Here is a 16,400-nt window from a genome sequence, read left to right as displayed (position 1 = left end):
GGGATACCTTTAGGGGGACACAGTCTGCCTATTATATTCTGTTCTCTGCACCTCCAAACTCAAGTATATCACACAAACAAAATGTATTCACCCCATCCCAGCATTCCAAAAAGTCTTAAACTGTTACATCACCAATCCATAGTTCAAAATCTCATTTAAATATCATTAGCTCAAATGTCCCAAATTATAGCATCCAAATAATTTAATAAGTATGGGTGAGAATCAGTGTATGATCCATCCAGAGGTAAAATTTCTATCTGTGGGCCTATGAAATTAGGGAATAGGTTTTCTGCTTCCAAGAAACAGTAATGGGACAGATATAAGACATGGGTTACTGATCTTTATTAATCTAGGTGCAACAGTTTGGAAGGAAAACATCAATCACTGGTCATAAGAAACTTTGACATCCAAGTGGGCAAATAGTATTAGATTTCAAGAACTAGAAACAGTTTTCAGTTATCTGAAACTCAGCCATGTGAGATTGAAATTCTAACTTCTAATTCTTCACCTTCAGAATTCTTCTTTGTTCTCCATAAAATATCACGAGTTTGCAGCTGAATAGTTTATCAGCTTGTTTCTTCCTCTATGGGAGTTCAAAGGCTTCATTTCATCTCATCCTTTCCCTGTCTCTTTCATCCCAAACTAGCCATGTTTCTTATGGTATAAAAATCTCAAGTACCTTGTGGATCTCCTGGTTATGTCATGGGAGTTACCTCCATTAGACAAGAGGCTGCCCCCACAGATCTTTAAAAATATCCTCATCTCCACTTTTGGCTTCTGCCAATGTGTCTGAGGGCTTCCTTGATGGCTTAGATGGTAAAGAACCTGCCTACAATGTGGGAGACCTAGGTTCAATGCCTGGGTTGGGTAGATCCCCTGGAGGAGAGCATGGCAACTCACTTCAGTATTCTTGCCTGGAGAATCCCCAAGGACAGAGGAGCCTGGCGGGCTAGAATCCATGGGGTCACAAAGAGTTGGACATGACTGAGCAACTAAGCACAGCACACAATATGTCTGAAAGGATCCATGAGTCACACGCTTCATCTTCAAGAAGCTCTCTGTTAGAATTTTGGAGATCAAGATGGTGGAATAGGAGGATGCTGAGCTTACCTCCCACGATAAACACATCAAAGATACATCTACCGGTGGAGCAAGTTTTACTGAAAGCAAACTGAAGACTGGCAGAAAGACTTCTACAGCCTCGGCTGTAAGGGAAGACTACATGGAGCCACGTAGGAAGGAAGGAGAAGCAATTGAGTCAAGACCCACTCCTCTAAACAGGGGACACAGAGGAGGAGTGGGATATCATTTAGAAATCTTCCATGGGGGTGAAGGGCTCCAGTCACATATTGGGCAACCCAAGCCTGGAGTCCAAAGCAGGAAGATGAATCCCATTAGCTAGTTTGAAAACCAGTGGGAATTATCAAAGCCTGTAAGAGATCAAGATTCCTGAAAAGTGAGCATACACACTTACTTACCCCCAGGAACAAAGCAGAGGAAGCAGATGAGCAGAAAATGTGACAATGCTTGGGGACCTGGCTGGTTTTCTGAAACCACCCCAGTGTGCACCCTGGCCCACGCTAGGTACCTGTTCCAAACCATCTTGCTCCAGTGCCGTCCTCACTAGAATGAAGGCTGCTGTTGTCAAGAAGTACAACAAGCAGAACTTCAAGCAGAACTTAGTGAGAACGAAGCCTCCTCAGACACAGCCCTGCATCTGAACAGAGCAAAGCAGCCATTGCTGGCGTGCAGGGAGGCAGTCCTCATTAGCAGATTTTTTTAAATCTGCATTTCCACTAACAGTCTGTCAAGGCAATCTAGGCTTTCTCTTTCATACTCCTCAATATTCTTTAGCCTCCATCAGTAACCCAATTGTGATTGCACACACTGATTGCAGCACATGAATCCATACATGTGAGTATCAGGGCTCTTTGCTTCTTTAGTGCCAGTGATGTTATTTTTTTCACTAAAGTTTTTAATAAATAAGAAATATGGGTAAGTGTGTTCAAATTAGGAGTTAGAAAATGGTTCAAATATTTCAATGCACTGAGATGAGCACCAGGTCAGAAATTTAGATTTAATCATGTATTTTCCTGATTTGCAGATACCTAGCCTAGCTCTACTAATGAAGTGAAGAGTGAAAATGCTGTTTCAAAGCCTCAGGAATGCCCATGATTAGGGAATATTGAAAGAAATCCTAGACATTTAAACCTGAAACCTAAGAATAAAACTGAATGGATCCATAAACTCCTTAAATTGTTTGTAGACTTTAATGCACATATGTTTGTTAAAAGGGTAGAATATAATTCAGTAGTTTCCCAAAGTTTGTGCAAAACTTATTTTTAATCTAAAATTTTGATTTAAATTAAATTAAAAAGAAATAAAATTAACGATGGAAAAGACTTCTGCTTTTGTGATTACATGGAAGGGCATTTAGACTAACTGTAGTCAGGCTCTGTCGTAGGTGTCCCCTTCAACATCTCACCTAGACTCTTTAAATAGCTTTTACCACTCTCTCTTTTTTGATTTTAGATCTCATACCAGTCATTCTCCATAGAGGAGTCAGGTAAATTTTCTAAAAATACATATCTTAACTCTGTAGCTCCCAAGTGTTTCACAAGTTTGAAGATCAAGGTCAAAAAATATTTTAAAAAATACATTTTGGTTTAAATTAATTTAAATTTTTAATTAGGTTAAATTATAATTTTTAAAATTATGTATTAATACATTACACCTATTTCATCAGATCTGCTGTCAAAAAAAGGTGCAAAAGGATATACATATAAAAGATGTTCACTGAAAAATATAGAACTTAATCTAGAAAGTGATTAAAGTGGATTTAGATAGGGACTCAGATATTTGTACACCAAAGTTCATGGCAGCATTATTCACATATCCAAAAGGTAAAAACAACAGACATATCCATCAATAGATGAATAGACAAATTATGGTATAGACATTCCATGGAATGTTATTCAATGTTAGAAATGAACAAAATACTGATACAGACTCCAACATGAGTGAAAGTAAAAGACATTATGCTAAGTGAAATATACAAGATACAAAAGGACAATATTAAGTGATTTCACCTATATCAGGCATCTAGAATAGTCAAATTATTAGAGAAGTGAAGTGGGAATGTTTACCAGGGGCTGGGGAAATGGGTAATGAACAGTTATTTTTAATTGGTACAGAGTTCTAGTTTGTGATGATAACAAATTTTTGGAGGTGGATGGCAGAGACGGTTGCACAACCAGGAATGTACTGATGTCACTAAATCTCACTTACGTCACTAAAGTCTACACAAAAATAGTTACAGTGGTCAAGTTCATGTTCTGTATATTTATCACAATTAAAAAAAGAAATTTCAACAGAAAAAGAATTATTTTAATACAGTTTGAACAATTGCAAAGCCTGAAGTCACCTTCTGAGTTTTATCATTTCTCATGATTTTTGTTCTTTAGTGATTCCACTTAATACTGGATTTTCTGTTTTTAAATCAAGTCTGAGCAATACTTTAGATTGAGCAATCCAGAGTTTAAAGTCCTAAATCCACCCAACACTGTTATTAACCTGTCATATAACTGCAAGAGAACCACTGAAGTTCTCAGGGTTGCTATTCCCTTTTCTGTTGACAGACAGGAGTTGCTAAAATGTAGGAGCTCATTAGAGCTAAATTCTTTGGATTTAGGCCTCTTCTGTGTCAACATGCACAAATTCATGGGCAGTCACTGATTCTCAAGAAAACAAGATCACCTTAACGGTAGAGTCTGATCTTAGCTGCATAAATAAGGAACCCCTTGAGAAAGCTTCCTTAAATTTCAGATAAGTCATCTATGCCATAGAAAAAGAAAAGTGATCTTTACCTATTAGAAATCTTGTATGTCAGTAACACATTTGTTCAACAGGTTCTCAAGCCAAGTTATAAAATGGTATCAAAAAGTCTACAAGCAATAAATGCTGGAGAGGGTGCAGAGAAAAAGGAACCCTCTTACACTGTTGGTGGGAATGCAAACTAGTACAGCCACTATGGAGAACAGTATGGAGATTCCTTAAAAAACTGGAAATAGAACTGCCATACAACCCAGCAATCCCACTGCTGGGCATACATACCAAGGAAACCAGAATTGAAAGGAAAACGTGTACCCCAATGTTCATCGCAGCACTGCTTACAATAGCCAGGATGTGGAAGCAACCTAGATGTCCATCAGCAGATGAATGGATAAGAAAAACTGTGGTACATATACACAATGGAATATTACTCAGCTATTAAAATGAATTTATTTGAATCAGTTCTAATGAGGTGGATGAAACAGGAGCCTATTATACAGAGCAAAGTAAGTTAGAAAGAAAAACATCAATACTGTAGAAAACAAGGTATAAAGAAGGTTGAAAAGTGCTTGCAAACGAGACTCTCAACCAGGGCTGAACATTCTTGCAAACGAGATGTTCTGCCCAGTGTAGGAAACTAGGTATAAAAAAGGTTGAGAAGTGCTTGCAAACGAGACTCTCAACCTGAGCTGAACATTCTTGCAAACGAGATGTTCAGCTAAGAATCCTGTTTGTTCCCATGGAAAAAGAACATTTCTTGCACACAAGGATGTTTCTCTGATTCCTCAAAAGGAACAGACCCTGGGACAAAACGGATTCTAAGTTGATAAAGAAGTTCCCCAAAACACAGTCTTAGCTGCAGTAAATAAGTCAAGGTAAAGGTTATCTCGCCCTGCGCCTGTGCACTGTATAGTCTCTGAATCATAGTGCTTGGCAGCTTGCCCTGTAGCTTGTTGTGCTAGGGATATAAAATAAAGTAGCTGTAAGAAGCAAGTGTTAAAAATATAAAGATTTAAACCACTCTGCAGTGTTGGTGTTTCAGTCCGTCTCCAGCATCTGGCGCCCAACGTGGGGCACGATGAAACCAAAAGGGTAAGCACCCCAGGGCAAAAGGCTGAAAGGGGGACTTTCGGAAAATAAAAAAAAATAAAATAAAAATCCAAAAGGGTAAACACCCCAGAGCAAAAGGCTAAAAGGGGGACTTTCGAGAAAAAAATAAAAAAATAAAAATCCAAAAGGGTAAACACCCCAGAGCAAAAGGCTAAAAGGGGGACTTTCAAAAAAAAGAAAAAAAAAAAATCCGAAAGGGAGAGCACCCCGGAGCAAAACGCTAAAAGGGGGACTTTCGGAAAAAAAAAAAAAAAAACTATGGGAAATTCCCCATCTTTAAAGTCACAATATATGGAGCTAGTTAAGGGGCTCCTGCATTCTATAAAAATTAAAACATCTACTCGCCGCTTGAGTGAGTTATTCTGTCTTATAGAGCAGCATTGTTATTGGTTTCAATATCAAACAGAAGTACAGCTAAATTTAAAAAAATGAAAAGTGGTGCAAAAAGAGTTAAAAAGGCAGCATCAAAAAGGAAATGTGATTCCTTTAAGGCTGTGGACTCTATGTAGCGCTATAACACAGGCTTTAAAATTAATGGCTGCCAATAGTGAGGCCGCCTCATGTTATCTTGAGGAGGGGGCTTCACCTCGGCCTCCGCCCAAACCTCCGGATGATAGTACAGATTCATCCACTGAGCAAGATAGAGATGTAAGTTCTTGGGAGGATTCAGATTCTGTAAAAGCAATGACTGCTGCCTTTTAAAAGGTTTTATTAAATAAAAAACAAACTTCCAAGGCTGTTAACCCCTCTGCACCACCTTACGCATCCCTATTTCTGGTAGCTGCCGACAAGGCTGAGGTAGGGAGAGAGAATCAATGGTTTTAAAAGTACGGAAAAAAGTATATTTTGGGAAATGCTTATTAATGACTCTCGTCCTTTAATGTCACTGATTATTAAAGGTAAACAGTTTAAAGGATTAGTGGATACAAGAGCAGATGTTTCGGTTATTTCTCTCCAGCAGTGGCCTAATGACTGAAAAAAAAAAAAAATTCCTCTTGTTTTAACAGGCTTAGGATCAATAGCAGATGTGTGGAAAAGCGCTCAACCTTTGTCATGTCAATTGTCTAATGAAAAAAAAGTATTTATTTCTTTTTACATTGTTAATATACCTATTAATATCTGGGAAAGAGATCTTTTATTTTCTTTAAAAACAACGCTTACCATCTCGTCGGAAAACTTGTAGCCACTGCTCAAATTCCTCGAGCTCTCCCATTAAAATGGTTAACTGATGTCCCTAAAGGGGTTGAGCAGTGGCCGCTTCCAAAAGTAAAGCTCGAGGCTTTAAAACAATTAGTAAAAAAGCAGCTTCAATCTGGCCATATTGAACCTTCTACGTCTCCTTAAAATTCTCCTGTTTTTGTCATTAAAAAAAAATCTGGTAAATGGAAAATTTCTAGAAAAATGGTCAAATCGATCTTTAAAATGACATCGCATAAATGGTACCCTGAATGGTCAAGAAAATAAAACTGTAAAATGGCAACATTTTGCATTGGTTCCACCTCAATTACAAATGGATGGGCACCCTCAATTACAAAGAGATATATAAAAATTATGGGCAGTGTCAGGTGACCTTACTATATGGACGGAAAACTTTACTTTAAATATTAATGATCCTAAGGGGCCATTTCAAGTTCATTTGCATATTAATAAATCTTACTCTGCTATAGCATGTGTAAAATTTCCTTATTCTTTACTGTATGGGCAATGGATTTAAAATAAAATTTTGGGAGTTATATCATGTTCTGATTGTAACTTGACTCAATGTATAAATCGTTCCTGGTGGGAAAATGTTGAAAACAAGATGGTCCATTCCAGTAATTATTCTTTGGTCATTGTAAAAGCACGGACTGAACTTTGGTTGCCTGTTAATCTTACTCGACCTTGGTCAGACTCTTTTGCTGTTACTCATCTTGTAAATGCTGTACAAACTCTTCTCCATCGATCTCGAAAAATGCTTGGCATTGTCATCGCATCAATTCTTGCCGTGGCTTCAGTAACAGCAACAGCAACTGTAGCAGGTCTTGCTTTGCATCAAGGCATACAGACTGCTGATTTTGTCAGGAAATGGCATAAAGATGCTCATTTATTGTGGCAACAACAGCATGATTTGGACTCTCAATTGGCTACTGATGTATTAAATTTACGACATACTGTTTCCTGGTTAGGAGATCAAGTGACTGTGTTAGCTACAAAGAGTGTGTTAAAATGTGATTAAAACTCATCTCACCTATGTGTAACCCCTGTTCCCTTTAATATGAGTAAGGGTTGGAAAAAGGTAAAAAAGTCTTTAGTGGGACACCAAAATTTAACTGCTAAAATTATAAAATTGGAACAAACTATATTGTCAACTGTTAATAAGACGCTGCCTGATATTCTTGGTTCTGATATACTAAAGAGTCTTCAAGAAAGATTAGATAACCTTAATCCTTTAGGGCATGTATCTACATTGTTAACAACATCCTTTGTAAATACTTTGTTAATTGTTGCTTTATGTTTTATTGCTTTCATAGTCTACCGGCTATTAAAAAAAAAAGCTTTGTGTATTCAAGCGCTTATTCAGCATCTACAAAAAAAGAAAGGGGGAGATGTAGAAAACAAGGTATAAAGAAGGTTGAAAAGTGCTTGCAAACGAGACTCTCAACCAGGGCTGAACATTCATGCAAACGAGATGTTCAGCTAAGAATCCTGTTTGTTCCCATGGAAAAAGAACATTTCTTGCACACAAGGATGTTTCTCTGATTCCTCAAAAGGAACAGACCCTGGGACAAAACGGATTCTAAGTTGATAAAGAAGTTCCCCAAAACACAGTCTTAGCTGCAGTAAATAAGTCAAGGTAAAGGTTATCTCGCCCTGCGCCTGCGCACTGTATAGTCTCTGAATCATAGTGCTTGGCAGCTTGCCCTGTAGCTTGTTGTGCTAGGGATATAAAATAAAGTAGCTGTAAAAAGCAAGTGTTAAAAATATAAAGATTTAAACCACTCTGCAGTGTTGGTGTTTCATTCCGTCTCCAGCAAATACAATATATTAACATATATATATGGAATTTAGAAAGATGGTTATGATGACCCTATACGGGAGACAGCGAAAGAGACACAGATGTAAAGAACAGACTTTTGGACTCTGTGGGAGAAGGCGAGGGTGGGATGATCTGAGAGAATAGCACTGAAACATGTATATTATCATATGTGAAACAGATCACCAGTCCAGGTTCGATGTATGAGACAGGGTGCTCAGAGCTGGTGCACTGGGATGACCCAGAGGGATGGGATAGGGAGGGAGGTGGGAGGGGGTTCAGGATTGGGAACACATGTACACCCATGGCTTATTTATGTCAATGTATGGCAAAAACCACCACAATATTTTAAAGTAATTAACCTCCAATTTTAAAAAAAAGTAGTATTTACCAACATGGTTTGTGGGAATGTGTAGAGGGTTTGCTTGAGATGCAGAAGTCAGGTAAGGGAGGAGAGGGCTTCCCAGGTGGTGCTAGTGGTAAAGAACCTGCCTGCCAATGCAGGAGATAAAAGAGATGTGGGTTCCATCCCTAGATCGGAAAGATCCCATAAAGTAGGAAATGGCAACCCATTCCAGTATTCTTACCTGGAGGATCCCATAGACAGAGAAGCCTGACAGGCTATAGTCCATGGAGTCACAAAGAATCAGGCACAACTGAAGTGACTTAACACAAGGGAAGAGAACATAAGATCACAGAACATGGAGTTTCATGCTCATGCTAAGTTGCTTCAGTTGCGTCTGACGCTTTGCTACCCCATGGACTGAAGCCCGCCAGGCTCCTCTGACCACGGATTTTTCCAGGCAAGAATATTGGTGTGGTTTGCCATTTCCTACTCCAGGGGATCGTCCCAACCCAGGAATCGAACCCACATATCTTATATCTCCTGCATCGTCAGGCAGGTTGTTTACCACTGAGCCATCTGGGAAGCCCATACAGAATCCTGGTGAACAGAGCCAAGAAGCTCTCCTATAGCTTACACACACACACACACACACACACACACACACACACACACACATGCGCCTGCGTGCGCTTTTCCTTCTTTTAATCCAATTAGATTTAAAGAAACTATCTGAAAAGCCCTTCTATGCAAAAAGCATTAGTTTCTTTCCAGGAATATAGGAAATCAAGGATTAGTGGGGAAAATTTTTTTTTAATAATTAATGGGGAAAGGTACCTGGTAGCAATAAATTTCCCCTTTGGAGAAGCATGGTGACATTATGACCATGATCTTGAAGAATCTGAGAGATCTGATTCATCAGTAGAAAATGACTTCCACCTAGGAACAAAGCGCAAGTTCATTTTTATAACGATGAGAGTGGAGATTCCACAACTGATGAGCTGAGAAATCCAGGAGGGGAGGGGTAGGGAAGCAGAGAGGTGATTGGGAGTGGAGGAAATGAGTGCCATCAGTCAGCCTCTCCATCTCATTCTGAGTATGTCCAACTCACCCCCAACCCCTTTCCCCCCCACCCCCCAGAACCTGCTGGCCCAGCTCCTTGACAACTGGCAAACCTCCATCAAAGATTTCCTCTTGTGACTCTGGTCTCCATGTCAGTGTGATAAGCTTCTCAGTGCTTAGGTCCTAAGGAGTTCCTGATCTTAAGGTACACACTGCCTTTTAGCCAGGGGCGTAGGAAGACACCGTATCCTGAAAAAACAGCTGCACTGGTAGAAATTTTGGCACAGTGCCATGCACGTGAGTGTGAAGAGTTCCTAATGGACAATCCATCAGAACTATTTCTGGGATTCTTCTCTTTGGAAATGTATGCTGGAGTAGGAGTGAGAACTGTGGGAGCTTGAATGTGAGTCCAGGAAGCAACCACTGCAGCAGAGGGATGTGCAGCCATCAGTTAGAGTCAAAGTGCTTGAGATTCTAATATAATTAGCAGGAAGTTTCTCAGTGGAGGCCTAAATGTTTCACACCCATCAGGACTTGGGGGTGGACTTGTGGGACAACTGTGGGATGGCCTGCAGAATCTTATATGCATGAGAGACTGGAACACTATCTATCCAAGGACAGTCTTGGTATCCTAAGGAAAGAGAAGCTTAATCCCTGGGAGAAGTTGGGGCTCCATCACACTAAGTTCTTCTCTTAGAACCTGCACCAACACAAGGATGCTGCTTGAATCTAAGGGTCTCAGCAGTAGAGAAAGCCAATCAGAAGAGGAGTTAGTGGCAAATGGCAAATATTTGGAGACTAAGGTTAGAAGGACATGGTGCTAGAGAAATAGTGTGTACCTATTTCTCAATTTTTTTAAAACACCAACTTGTACAGTCTGACATAACAGGAAATGATAAGTACAAATCTCCCACACGTCTTGCCCATGTGTTAATCCCTAGACCTGGGAGAAAGGGCAAGATGAAGGGCAACCACACACGCATCCATTCATGGAGGGTCCTGGGGAGCCCCAGTGCGTTCTGAGCTACCAGCCCCTCACAAACCACACCAGCTCCCTCCCAGAGTCTGAAGCTAGGAAAGAGTGTACTCTTAGGGGGGCTGAGAAAGCTGTCCTGCATTATCATTACAAACAATCAATAAGAAAAAAGATTTCAAATAGAGACAAAGAGCGCTTTTTAAAACTCCCCACTGAAAAATGAGTGACAGTGGAAGCTTGAAGAAGTTGGTCTCGGGGATAGGAACGCCTGAGTAAATATTTGGTATGTTCCGTTAGGGGCTTCTGTTTGCTCTTGCAGTCGATGCCTCACTTTCCTGACCCTTAATTTCCTGCTCAGGAAAACCTAGCGGGAACTCAATTAGAATTTATGGTTCTTTCCAGCTCAAAGATTCTCAGTGAAATAAGAGAGCCCACTGTGGGTTAAAATGAAGTCTTAGGGAACTTCCATCTGTGATTACCCCTGTATCCTGATATATTCCTCTGGGTAAAACACTCCACTCTTCTAATTATCGTTGTAATATCTTCCCTGCTCCACTCTGGCTCTCATGCAGGCTCAGAAAACTCTTAATATTACTGCTGCCCTCAGGGGCCCCTTTCCTTCCCCCTCTACACCCTCCCTCCGCCCCCGACACACACACGCCCACCTCCCTGCAAACCACTAGTTAGCCACAGTCCTTACTGTGTGCCCTCCAAATGTTTAGTGAGAGCCTCTGAATTTCCAGCTCACCCCCTGGAGGAGGCAGCCTGGGGCCTCCTGCACTTGGCTGATCTCAAACTTCTAGTCCCAGCCCCACACCTGACCCACATGGATGGCTCCTACCTCTTCATCAGCCAGCCAGGGTAAAAAACATGCCTCGGACTGGAAAAACACACGACTCTCTCACCAAGGGCTGTTTGCCTGTCTCTGGATCTTCAGTCAAGCACTTACCCACCAGGGACACAGTTAGGATTTTGGCAGCCTCTGAGAACAGGATCCCAGGCAGTAGAAATCCAAACAGAAGCAGCGCCTGCTGCCCTGCCATCCTGGCTCCTGTAGAGGCTACAGAGCTGAGCCCTGTGCCCTCGCACACAGACCCGGAGTACACGTAGGCAGGGAAGGAAAGGCGCTGGTTGGGAGCTTGGTGAGAGATGAGGTATCCCCTTGTCTTCCTTTCCGTTGGTCACCTCTTGCTCTCTGGCCCATCCTCCCTCTGTGAGTAAGCCACTGGCCTGTCCTCACCCTCCCTAACCTTGCCCAGCAGAAGGAGGGGTTAGTGAGCTAATCCAGTGCTGTCCACATCATCTCCACCCTCCCTGCCAGGAAAACACTCCGAACCAGTAATGGTCGGGACGTTTAGGGAGCAAGTGGATGACAGCTCCACCTCCAAGTTACTTGGGTCCACCTGTCTTATGGACCCTTCCCCCAGACTTTTGGTACCCCACCTAATGGTTCTGATTACTTCATACTGCCCATATCCAGGGCTTCCCTGATAGCTCAGTTGGTTAAAAAAAAAAAATCCACCTACAATGCAGGAGACCCCAGTTTGATTCTTGGGTTGGGAAGATCCGCTGGAGAAGGGATAGGCTACCCACTCCAGTATTTTGGGGCTTCCCATGAGGCTCAGCTAGTAAAGAATGCAATGCAGGAGACCTGGGTTTGATCCTTAGGTTGGGACGATCGCCTGGAGAAGGGAAAAGCTACCCACTCCAGTATTCTGGCCTGGAGAATTCCATGGACTGTATAGTTCATGGGGTTGCAAACAGACAAGCTCCATTTCCCCAGGTACCTGCTTAAAATCTCTGCTAGTGTAGCAAACTCAAGACTTGCTAAGTGCTAAGTCCCTTCAGTTGTGTCCAACTCTTTACGACCCCGTGGACCATAGCCCACCAGGCTTCTCTGTCCATGGGATTCTCTCCAGGCAAGAATACTGAAGCAGTTTGCCATTTCCTCCTCCAGGGGATCTTCTCGACCCAAGGATTGAATCCGGGTCTCTTAGGTCTCCTGCACTGACAGGCGGATTCTTTACCACTAGCACCGCCTGGGAAACCCAAGATATCCCTAGGCAAATCCCCAAGGGAACTTGACCTACCATTCCAGGACTATTGCTGTGATGGCCTCTTAAAAAGGTCACTGTTCCTGAACAGGATCAGGGTCCTAACTCTGAAGTCCACATCTTTACCTGGAGGACTGAACCTCTAAAGCTGAGATCTAATTCTGAATAAGCTTCATAAAATAGGATTAGGGGTCTTTCCATAGTTTACTGATGTATAAGTTGAGGTCATCTTGTAATTTTGCTGCCTTATAATATTAACCCTGGGAAGGACTGGGCCTGAAAACTCCAGAAGATATCTTTGCATTTTCTACCCTCAAAACAAGACTGGCTTCAATGCTGGATTTTAGTGCAAGTCTGAAACAGACAGAAAAGACCTCCATATAAGGCCGAAACCAGAGAACTCTTAGAAGAAAACTAGGTGCTCCTTGACATAGTTCTGGGTGATGATTTTTTTTTTTTTTTTTGGATTTGACACCCAAAGCAAAGGCGACAAAAGCAAAAATAAACCTATCTAAACAGTCTTTTGCATAGCAAGTGAAAGTGAAAGTCACTCAGTCGTGTCTGACTCTTTGTGACCCCATGGACTTCTCTAGGCCAGCATACTGGAGTGGGTAGCCTTTCCCTTCTCCAGGGAATCTTCCCAACCCAGGGATCGAACCCAGGTCTCCCACACTGCAGGCAGATTCTTTACCAACTGAGCTATCAGGGAAGCCCTGCATAGCAAAGGAAACATCAACAAAATGAATTATTGTAACTCACCACAATAATAGAGTAAAAATGAAGTACCATGTGATCTTTTCAATAGATGCAGAAAAACATTTTGACAAAAATCATTACCTTTTTATTATAGAAACTCTCAACATAACTAGGAATAGAAAACAATTTTTTTAAAAAATATATACGTAGCTGCTCCATGTCTTGGTTGCAGCTCGCAGGATCTTTGATCTTCCTTGCAGCCTGTCAGATCTAGTTCCCTGACCAGGGGTTGAATCCTGCACCCCCTGCATTGGGAGCTTGGGGTCTTAACCACTGGACCACCAAGGAAGTCCTGAAAGTAATTTCTTCAATGTGATAAAAGGCATGTATTTTTAAAAATCTTGGTCTACAGTCATACTTAATGATGAAACATTGAACTCTTTCCATCTAAGATAAGAACAAAGTAGAAATGCCTGCTCTTATCATTTGTATTCGACAACATGGTAGAAACTCTAGCCAGTTCATTCTTTCATAAATACATACATACATAAATAAAATAATCAGGAAGGAAGAAAACTGATATCCATCAGAGACACCATTGTGTACATAGAAAATACTACTGAAGTGATAAAAATTCCCAGTAAAATAAGTCAAATTATCAAAATTGCAGGACTCAAGGTCAATATATAAAAATCAGTTGTATTTCTGTCTAATAGCAGAAATTATTGGAATTAAAATCTAAAAAAAATCCAAAAACTTTACACAGCTAAAATTAAACCTAGCAACAAACTGTCCATGACCTCTACACTCTACAAAGGATTATTGAAATTGAAAGATATACAAAGTTACTGGCTCTGAAAGCTCAAAATTGTTAAGATCTCTATTCTCCCAAAAATTTATCTATAAACTCAATACTCACACACTCCCAGCAAGATGCTTTGAAGGAAAAGAATTAATATTGATATTTTTTAAAAAGACCATAGTCCCCTAAATCATATATGTACAGACTTTAATTCAAGATGGATCATGGCCTAAATGTAAAAATCTAAAACCATAAAACTTAAAGAAAAAGAAAGCATAGGAGAATACCCTTATGACTCGGAGACAGCAAAAATTTCTTAAACAATAAAACTGATAAACCAGGGATCATCAAGGCCTCTGTTCATCAAAAGACAAGTAAGAAAGCGAACAGGCTATCCATGGAAGATCTTTATTCCAGAACATATAAATAACTTGTACAAAACAATTAATAGATTAATAGTTTATTAATAAAAAGACAGACATTAATTTTTTTGGCTCCATAATCACTGCAGATGGTGACTGCAGCCATGAAATTAAAAGATGCTTACTCCTTGGAAGAAAAGTTATGACCTAGACAGCATATTAAAAGGCACAGACATTACTTTGCCAACAAAGGTCCGTCTAGTCAAAGCTTTGGTTTCTCCAGTAGTCATGTATGATTGTGAGAGCTGGACTATAAAGAAACGTGACCACTGAAGAATTGATGCTTTTGAACTGTGGTGTTGGAGAAGACTCTTGAGAGTCCCCTGAACAGCAAGGAAATTGAACCAGTCCATCCTAAAGGAAATCAGTCCTGAATATTCATTGGAAGGACTGATGTGTAAGCTGAAACTCCAATAGTTTGGCCACCTGATGCGAAGAATTGACTCATTTGAAAAGATCCTGATGCTGGGAAAGATTGAAGGCAGAAGGAGAAGGGGACAACAGAGGATGAGATGGTTGGATGGCATCACCAACTCAATGGACATGAGTTTGAGTAAACTCCAGGAGTTGGTGATGAACAGGGAAGCCTGGTATGCTGCAGTTCATGGGTTCGCAAAGAATCAGACAGGACAGAGCAACTGAACTGAACTGAACTGAACTGAACTGAATAAAAAGACAAACAACCTAACTAAAAATTGGGCTATTTTTTGTTTCTTTGTTTCTGTTTTATAAGGTAAGGGGGAAGGAAAGAGGTGGACCGACATGACCTCCTCTATGGTGGAGGTTTCTGGATGTGAATGTGTGGATCGCTCAAAAAAAAAAAAAAAAAAAAGGGAAGAGCAAAGATGAACAGAGAGTTCAAAAAAGAAGATATAAAAACAGCTGTTAACACACAGAAAAATGTTTAACATCATTGGACATAAAGGAAATGAAAACTGAAACTAGAGGTACCATGTCACTCTCACCAGAAAGTTTGAAGTGAAAAAGACTGACAACACCAATGTTGGCAAGGATGTCCGTATGGCCAAAGGTTGGAGAACTACTTACCAATTTCTCCAAAAGATAAGCCCACATTTATTCATTTCCCTGTTTTTGTCTTTGCTACATTCTTTCTGGTGTTTACAGTGTTCTAGCTTTCCTCCTCGGAGAAGGCAATGGCACCCCACTCCAGTACTCTTGCCTGGAAAATCCCGTGGATGCAGGAGCCTGGTTGGCTGCAGTCCATGGGGTTGCTAAGAGTCAGGCACGACTGAGCGACTTCACTTTCGCTTTTCACTTTCATGCATTGGAGAAGGAAATGGCAACCCACTCCAGTGTTCTTGCCTGGAGAATCCCAGGGACGGGGGAGCCTAGTAGGCTGCCGTCTGTGGGGTCGCACAGAGTCGGACATGACTGAAGCGACTTAGCAGCAGCAGCAGCTTTCTTCCTTCTGCCATTCTTCCCCTAATCTAAATGGCACCCATCATTTAATGCTCTTCCTGCTCTGGGTGATATTACCAGGTATGGCTGGTGTCTCTAATCTCTCTACTGGCTGAACACTGAAGCTCATCCATGATGCTGGGTATTACCTTCAATTCTATGCTAACTTTGCTTTCAAATGTACCTGTGTATAAGACTTGTTTCCTTGATGACAGAGTCTCATAAATTCAAGCATTTTTATTATTATTGGACAAGCCACTCTAAAAGCCGTGTGCCAGTGACATCTGCTGGTCCCCTGCTTTCAACTGTTGGGCCAACAGATGTCTTCACATTCCACTGGCAGCAAATTCTTCAAAAAGAACGCCACTGTTCACCTGTGACTCCTGTTTAAGAGCAAGTGAATGAGGACTTTATATTTCTCTTCATCCCAAGGGCCTCTTCTGTGATAGTTTCTGAAAACCCTGGTGAGGGTTTTCCTGTGTCACTTGAGGTTTTACTTTGCTTTACTGGGGCTTGATTTTCATGTTTAAACATTTGCTAATTTATACAGCATTTGAGAAATGCCCCCACCTAAGAGATTCTACACTTAAAAATCTCAAGACAAATTGGCTGAAAAGTGAGATTCCTAGTTTTCAAGCCCAGGAATCAGGCAGTCAGCTGACAAACTGAATG

At 41.0% G+C, this 16,400-nt stretch overlaps 1 protein-coding gene across 1 annotated transcript in view; it reads right to left on the bottom strand.

Moving 5' to 3' along the window:
- The window catches only part of LOC128066175 (UDP-glucuronosyltransferase 3A1), a 28,949-nt gene extending 17,571 nt beyond the window's left edge, over positions 1 to 11,378 (bottom strand). Inside the window, exons 1-2 of the mRNA XM_052659271.1 lie at positions 11,285 to 11,378; positions 9,135 to 9,236 (exon numbers count right to left, since the gene is read on the bottom strand). Of these exons, the coding sequence (XP_052515231.1) occupies positions 9,135 to 9,236; positions 11,285 to 11,378 (196 nt within the window). The remainder of the gene's footprint in view (positions 1 to 9,134; positions 9,237 to 11,284) is intronic.
- Positions 11,379 to 16,400: the final 5,022 nt, after the last annotated feature.

This window comes from Budorcas taxicolor, chromosome 20 (assembly GCF_023091745.1).
Source record: "Budorcas taxicolor isolate Tak-1 chromosome 20, Takin1.1, whole genome shotgun sequence".
Lineage (NCBI taxonomy): Eukaryota > Metazoa > Chordata > Mammalia > Artiodactyla > Bovidae > Budorcas > Budorcas taxicolor.
The sequence above is the reverse complement of the archived record's forward strand: the minus strand, read 5'-3'. Positions and strand labels throughout refer to the sequence as shown.